Here is an 8,481-nt window from a genome sequence, read left to right on the forward strand (position 1 = left end):
TCCTAGATAAAGTTTTCCAATATGAAATTTTTTTTTTACAGATTTTTTAAAAGTTTATTTATTTTGAGAGAGAGAGCAAGTGCACACAAGCAAGCGGGGAGGGGCAGAGAGACAGGGAGAGAGAATTCCCAAGCAGGCTCCGCACTGTCAGCACAGAGCCTGATGTGGGGTTTGAACTCACAAACCAAAAGATCAAGACCTGAGCCGAAACTAAGAGTCAGACACTTAACCCACTGAGCCACTTAGGTGCTCCGCAATGGGAAATTCTAGGCCTTTACGAGAAACTAACCAGTTCCTTCCCATCCTTAGATATCAGCTAAAAATAATCTCTTCCAGGATCTTTCAAATTTAGTTCAGAACAGTTTACCACACCATGCAGTTCTCTTATTTTGTTTTTTATAAACATGTCATCATCATACAGCTAAAGTCCCATAATTTCTTTATATAGAGCATTTGTATATATTTAAGTTCATATTAGCATGTCTTTCAAATTAGATTATAAATCTTATAAACCTGAGTGTTTCACATTTTATATTAGCTTTCTGGGCATTTGAATGATGACAATATGAGAATCAGTAGCATGAATTAAATGTATTAAAATTCTGCTTGTTCAGAGGTGTGTGTGTGTGTGTGTGTATATTTGATTTTTTTTTTTAGAGGAAAACTTTTTTTTTTTCAGATTTGGTGCATGTCACTGTATAACAACTTCTCAATGATCAGTGCTAATAAAGGGAAGCATTGGGGGAGAATATCCGAAACTATGGATAAATCACAATATTTTCTTGCTTGCTTTGAAGAGTCAATTACTTTTATAGTATTCTTTAGGAACGGGCATACAATTTTTTAAATTAGTAATCATATCTAATGTTGGAGAAAGAAAAGGAAATTGATATTCTCATACACTGCTAGATAGTAAATTTGTATAAGCTTTCTGGAGGGCAATTTGGCAATGTGTATCAACAACCTTGTGATCCAGAAATTTCATCTCTATGAATTTCTCCTAAAGAATTCATTAAGGATATGTCCAAAGATTAGCTTAAACATTATTATCACAGCATTATTTATAAGAGTGAGCAAAAAAACGTGGCAACAGTATGCATGTCCAACAAGAGGGAATAGGCTAAATGAATATGCCTTCGCTATCTGAGTTGAATCCCACTTCTAGCAATAACTAGTTGTACGAACTTGAGCAAGTTGTCTAATTTCTCTGTCCCTCACTTTTTTCATCTTCAAAATTTTTTTAAACGTTAGTTATTTATTTTGAGAGAGAAATAGAGCGAGCAGGGGAGGGGCAGAGAGAGAGAAAGAGAATCCCAAGCAGGCTCCTCACCATCAGCATAGAGCCCAACATGGGGCTTGAACCCATGAACTGTGAGATCATGACCTGAGCTGAAACCAAGAGTCAGGAGTTTAAATAACTGAGCCACTCAGGCACCCCTCACTTTTCTAATCTTTAAAATGGGGACAGTATTGGGGCATCTGGGTGGCTCAGTCAGTTAAGCGTCCAACTTGAGCTCAGGTTATGATCGCCAAGCTTGTGAGTTCAAGCCCTACATCGGGCTCTGTGCTGACGGCTCAGAGCCTGGAGCCTGCCTCGGATTCTGTGTCTCCCTCTCTTTCTGCCCTTCCCCAACTCGCGCCCTGTCTCTGTCTGGAAAATAAACATTAAAAAGATTTTTTTTTTAATAAAATGGGGACAATATTAGTGTCTACGTCAGGGGTTGTAAGAATTGAGTGAGATAAGACATGCCCGGGACATAATGGGTGCCTTACTATGGTACATTCATATAATATTCAGCCTTTAAAAATGGTGTTGCAGGGGGCGCCTGGGTGGCTCAGTTGGTTAAGCATCCAACTGTTGATATTTGGCTCAGGTCACGATCTCATGATTCGTGAGTTCAAGCCCTACGTTGGTCTCCTCACTAACAATGCAGAGCCTACTTGGGATTCTCTCCCTCCCTCATTCTCTGCCCCTCCCCCGCTTGCTCTCTGTCTCTCAAAAAATAAATAGACTTAGAAAATAAAAAATAAAAATGGTGTTGCTGGTGGAGTGCCTGACTGGCTCAGTCAATAGAACATGTCACTCTGATCTCAGGGTCATGAGTTCAAGCCTCATGTTGGGCGTGGAACCTACTTAAAAATTAAAAAAAATAAAAAATAAATGGCATTGCAGTTGAATTGTAACCTGGAAAGATATATGGAATATATTAGGTTATTTTTGTTTCATTTCTACAGTAAAAATGCAATTTATTCATCTGTTTATAATACAGTACATAAGAGGGAAAGTGTTTCACATCATAGATTTCACTTCTAACTCCTTAAACTGTTCATTACTTTGGCTAAAAGGAGAGACTAGGGGTGCCTGGGCGGCATAATGTTAAGTGTCCAATGTCAGTGATCATTGATTTTGGCTCAGGTTGTGATCACCTGGTTCATGAGATTGAGCCCCACTTTGGCCTCTGCACTGACAGTGCTAGCTCGCTCTCCCTCAAAATAAATAAACGCTTTTTTAAAAAATAAAAGGAGAGAATAGTGGGGGAATGCCAGGCAATGCTTAGGCAACTAAAATAAGGTTGGGGTGGGGAGCAATGCTAAGGTCATCCTCACAGGGATGGGCACAGAGGGGCTCTTAGTCGCAAGCCGATTTTCTAGAACTGGTAGCTAGAAGCACAGGAGGAGCACCACTGCTGGATGTTCAGATTTCATTCATCTCCACCGCAAGGCACAGCAGCTCCTTCTGGTAGCTGCCCTTGCTGTCTCCCTTCATGGTGGTGCAGGGGCATGCCATACTTGCTCTTGAATTCAGACCTAATTTTTAACACGTCTCCTTCCTTCACTTGTTAGAAACCATGATTCTAACCAGGACCTTATCATGAACCCTCTTGCTCTTTATGAAATCACACAATCAGTCATCAAAATAGGGGGCCTGTTCTGAATACTTTGGACCAGGTTCAGAAAAGCATTTTTGAGGTCTCCTTTGATCTACTCCTTGATCATAAAAGCTGCAGCTCTTGTACCTTTCAGATTCTTTCTGGAGGTGACACCACTTGCTCGGTCATGGTGCTGATCCCCTTGGGAACGTCAGTTTCTTTCCTCTTCACACCAGCATTAGAGATCATAGGCATCTAGGGTCAAACAGTTCATAATCAGTGAGCCATCCTCTGCTCTTCTACCCTTTGCAAGGGCAACCATTGGCTTGCAGAAGTCACCAGATGTGTTGGAAACAATGTCCTTCTCCAGATCGGTCATGTACATTTCCTCGTAGCCTGCTAATTGGTCCTTGAGCAGATGATCTCAGTGAGGGAGTTGTCATCAGTCCTCAGCACCTTCATGGGGGAGGCATTCAGCTTGGAAGCCTCGTACTGAGCAGGTGTTTGCAGTAGGCCCCAAATCACCTTTTCCAGCTAGCCATTCAAGGCTGAGTTCAGTGCTGATACAGATTCCTTTTTGGTCCTTCTCTGGTAGACGAAGACAGTATCCTTTCTCTCCTCATTGCTGATTGGTCAGTATGTCGATGATAGTGACCTCATCCACACCTTTAGTCTTGATGCCATTTCATTGTTCAAAGGATTCCACTTGGCATCAAAGTTGGTGTATGTTTTCACCATCCTGTATGCATTTGGAGGTATAGAGTTGTCACCCTCCAAGCCGAGTTTGTGCACAATTTCATGAACAGTAGACATTATTATAGACACTGGCCCAGGAGCCAAAAGCTGCGAGCATCCCCAGATGCAGAGCCAGGAAATATTAAATTATGAAGAAAAAAATACCCAAACTGCAAAATAGTACGTGTGGTAGGATCTAGGTCTGGAAAAATAAACACTGAGATATTTGCTGTGGTCATGTCTGGATGGTGGGTGTCGCTAGGTTTTTTCCCATTGTGTTTTATACTGAGCATGTATTGCTTTATCATGAGAAAAAAGTGAGTCAGTTTCTGTTGGGGAAAAAAAAAGATCAGGATGAATAAGTGGACCAGAGAGTTTTTAGGGCAGTGAAAATACTCAGTCCGATACTGTAATGATAGATATGGGCCATTGTACATATGTCCAAATCCATAGAATGTATAACATGAAGAGTGAACTCTAAGGTAAAGAACTTTGGGTAGCGATGAGATGTCAATTTAGGTTAATCTATTATAACAATTGACCACTTTTGCTCAGCTTTTGATAGTAGGGGAGGCCATGTGTATGTGAAAACAGAGGAAATCTCTATACTTTCCACTAAGTTTTGCTGTGAACCTAAAACTATTCTTAAAAATATAAAGTCTATTAAAAATAAATTAATTAAAAGATCAGATGGGAAAAGGAATGAAGAATGCTGGGTAGGAAGGAATAGATATCTGAGTCTTATAAAGCTACCATATATAATTCTAATGGTTGTTGATATGTTATTAAACATTGAATTCTAGAAATATTTTGATGATCGTACTGATAATGGTGGTAGTGGTGGTATAGTCAGCATTTTCTGAGCACATACTATGGCATTCTGTCAAGCATATTACATGCATTATCACCGTTATCACAGTTCATAGAAACAGATGCTTGAAAGAGAAAGTCTTGTTACATTATTCATAGCAGTATTCCATATAGCAACAAATTATATGTCCAACATATCCCTTTTATGCAAGTTTTATGGAGAAAAGTTTCCTGACTTTTGTAAGAAGAGTCACCTAGTAGTAGCCTTATTGATTTGAATTAGGAATTTTCTTGAACTGTCAACCATGGAACATGATTAGAACAGGCTAGTCTGAATTTCTGGCCAGTCAGCAGTCATGGGCTGTTTGATACCTCCTCCTTCTTCTTTTTTTTTTTTTAATTTTTTTAATGTTTATTTATTTTTGAGAGACAGAGCATGACCGGGGGAGGGGTAGAGAGAGAGAGAGAGAGAGAGTGGGAGACACAGAATCGGAAGCAGGCTCCAGGCTCTGAGCTGTCAGCACAGAGCCTGATGCGGGGCTTGAACCCATAAGCCGTGAGATCATGACCTGAGCCAAAGTCAGACGTTCAACCTACTGAGCCACCCAGGTATCTCAATACCTCCTTTATATCCATCCTCTGGACAGAGAGTGAACCAGGCTCAGAGCTGATGAATATCTGAGTGTGTCTCTTCCAAAGTTAAATAGACAGTGCTGTTAGGTATCATCTGCTCGTCTGTATATACTAAAATAGATCATTTTGCTACAGTTAAATTTTTTGAGTGTGTCATTCAAGGGTTTCCAGCATCTTTGCCTTCTTGACCTTGGAATCTTTTATCCTTCCAGAGATACCTGGTGTTGCACTCACACAAAACTAACAGTCTTTCCTAAAACATATTTCCTAAAACATGCCATATACTTTGCCTTTTCTATTGCTTATGCTGTCAAACTCCTTGCCCTACAAGTCCCAACTCAAATGCCACCTTTTGCCTTATCTGTCTTCTGTCTCCCACTCCCTATGCCCATTCCCTTAATCTTTGCTTTTTATTCCCACCCCACTTTGCCTCTATCTAACACTCATTTCCTTGTCTCTCATAGAATAATTTGCTTTCATGTCTGGATTGTAAGGTGTCTGTGGGTAATAACTATGGCTTACTAGTTTTTCTTTTCATTTTTCCTTCCCCTCTGAGCAGAAAAGCAGTTCCTTAAACCTAATAAGGGGCCAGTAAATATTGAAATACTTAAGAGTTAGCCCTATTTGTCTGTCAGTGAATTATTATGATGAAGTAATTGTGGCTAACTGTCAAATGTAATTTAGACATAGTGAATTTTCAGTTACTGCATATCAATTTTCTGTTGTTACTTCTACCACTTTCACCATTCCCTCCACCTTCTAGCAAATGATTAGGAAAAAACAAACTGGTTTTAATACTCTCTTAAGCAAAATATGACTAGTGAGGTAATATGCTCCTTAAAAAGTCATATGATATGTTTTTAAATCGAATAAAAATTAAGACCAGCTACTTCATAAAAACATTTCTTTGTCCAACACACCTTTCTTGAGCGCTCATCTTCTCCCCACATTTTACCTCACTCCTCTTCCTGCCTTTCCTGGCTACCACCCACCGATAGGTTTCAGGTAGGAATCTCCGGCCAATCTTGAGCTCTTTTCACTCTTTCTTTTTTTTAAAGAATTTATTGCTAAGTACTCTCTATTCCCAATGTGGGGCTCGAACTCAACAACCCAGAGATCAAGAGTTGCACGCTCCACTGACTGAGCCAGCCAGGTGCCCCTCTTCACTTTCTAATAATTTCTCCAGTCTGTCTCTCTTCTCCCACCCTTTTTTATTCAGACTCTCATCTTTTACCTGGTCTTTAATCCTGCTTCTGGTCCCTCTTTCTTCCACCCTCAATTTGTTCTGTATATGCTGCTAGGATTGCCTTTCCAAAACAGATATGATATTGTTTAAAATACCTTTGAGGGGCACTTGGGTGGCTCAGTCAGTTAAGCATCCAACTCTTGATTTTGGCTCAGGTCATGATCTCATGGTTCATGAGATCAGGCCCTGCTTTGGGCTCTGCGCTGACAGTAAAGAGCCTACTTGGGAGTCTGTTTGTCTGTCTGTCTGTCTCTCTTTCTTTCTCTCTCTCTGCCCCCCTCGTGTTCATGCATGCATACGCGCACACACTCACACACATTCTTTCTCTTTCAATAAATAAACATTTAAAATACCTTTGAGTTTTAAGAGCTTAGAAGGACCTATGCTTTAGGTTTCCTATTGGGCTCAAAGGCTATAGTCCAAAATACACAATCTGGTTTCAGCCAAATTTCCCCAAATTTGCTTCCTTTCATACTTTATCATGTACCCCATTTCAGCCACCCTGAACAGAATGTCTCTGCTCTCCAAACATGCCTCTGCCTGAGCTTCTCTTCCCACTCCCTGAAATACCCTGCTTCCTCTTCTCTGTCCACTGAATTCCTGTCCTCCTCTGGGAAGGCTTCCTCAGGACCCCAGGCAAAGATGTATGTAGTCACTGTGCTTTGACTTCTCACTTATCATAACTCGTTCTGTCACTGACCTAGTTTTCCCCACCTACACTTTGAATTTCTCAAGGATGGGAAAATGTTTTATTTATCTTTGGATCTTCAGGGTCTAACATAGCGCTTTACCTCATTTAAGTATTTCCAAATTCACCACTCAGAGTGCTCTTTAATGTAAAAGTAAGGTATGGTAGATTCATTATCTGGCATTTCAAGGACTAACCAGGATATAGGTAGAATGGATAAATGAATTCTAAAGGTAATTTTCAAGCCTCTTTTTCTCACTTAGCTTTAAATCCCTCCATTCTTTCATTTCTCTCTTGGGTGGGTCATCATAAGCTTTGACATAAGACAGAAAGGGAAAAAGTAGTCTAGACAGCGAGCTACTGGGAAATGATTGCCATAAGTCATTCTATGTTATGAAAGTATGTTTTTCTCAGCAGGGTTCCAGGATATTTGATGGGATTGTTTTGTTTGTTTTGCAAGGTAAAACTGGCAAGAAAAAAATAAGATGATTTTAAGATGTAGTGCCTTGGGAAAGGGAAGGTAGAGATAAACAAAATGTTCTATTGATGTTCTGCTCTGTATTTATTGTGTTAACAGTTGTTTTGTTCTGTTCTGATACATATAGGCTTTTGATTACTGTAATTTTCAATCAAGAATCAGTTGGATTTTTTATTTCTCTAATTTTAAACTTAACAAATACTGTTAGATTAGGCACTCAGATATTTTAGATAAATCAACATTGACTTAATTCATGTTTAGAAATAATTATTCAGAAAGGGCGCCTGGGTGATTCCGTCGCTTAAGTGTCTGACTTTGGTTCAGGTCATAATCTTGCGGTTTGTAGGTTGGAGCCCTGCATCAGGCTCTGTGCTGACAGCTCAGAGCCTGGAGCCTGCTTTGGACTCTGTGTCTCCTTCTCTCTGCCCCTCCCTCGCTCTCTCTCAAGAATAAATAAACATTAAAAAATTTTTAAAAAAAGAAATAATCAGCATCATAAAAGCCAGCTTGACTTCTATTTATTTATTTTTTTTTATTGAAGTATTAACTAACATTCAATGTTATGTTAGTTTCGGGTATTGACTTTTATATTTTAAATTTCAGTTTTTGCCACCTTCTTCCATTCCCATTCCCATTCATACTTCCTTTGGTCGCCTTCACCAAATCAAGCAGGTAAGAAGACTTTCAAAACTAATAGCTGTTCAGTAAGAAAAGGAAACTTTATTTTTCTTTAAAAAAAATTCCTAGGGTTCAGTAATTCCAAGTGAGGTCACATGTGATTCTGTTTTTAATTCCAGGAATGGTTCCTTTAAAACAAAAACAACTACGGAGTCCTATATTTCCTCAGGGTATAAACTGATAGTTTCCAAAAAGACTGTGTATTTGTCTACCTTGAATCTGGCTTCTTTCAGAGATCTCAAAGAAAAGGAACGCTGTATAGAAAAATTAATTTTTTAGGTTCATAATAACCATAGTTATCACTTTTTTTTTAAACTGTTAGATTAATTTTTTTTTTTTTTTT

General features: G+C 39.3%; 1 protein-coding gene and 1 pseudogene across 3 annotated transcripts in view; one reads left to right on the forward strand and one right to left on the reverse strand.

Moving 5' to 3' along the window:
- The window catches only part of LOC144228920 (PPP2R1A-PPP2R2A-interacting phosphatase regulator 1-like), an 88,183-nt gene that overhangs the window by 12,505 nt on the left and 67,197 nt on the right, over nt 1-8,481 (forward strand). For all 3 annotated transcript variants that reach the window (XM_077760838.1, XM_077760837.1, XM_077760836.1), the window contains exon 5: nt 8,064-8,132. In XM_077760838.1, the coding sequence (XP_077616964.1) occupies nt 8,064-8,132 (69 nt within the window). The remainder of the gene's footprint in view (nt 1-8,063; nt 8,133-8,481) is intronic.
- On the reverse strand, nt 2,703-3,683 carry LOC144228901 (annexin A2 pseudogene; annotated as a pseudogene).

The sequence above is a fragment of the Crocuta crocuta genome, unplaced genomic scaffold, assembly GCF_008692635.1.
Source record: "Crocuta crocuta isolate KB4526 unplaced genomic scaffold, BGI_CrCroc_1.0 scaffold475, whole genome shotgun sequence".
In the NCBI taxonomy this organism is placed as follows: domain Eukaryota; kingdom Metazoa; phylum Chordata; class Mammalia; order Carnivora; family Hyaenidae; genus Crocuta; species Crocuta crocuta.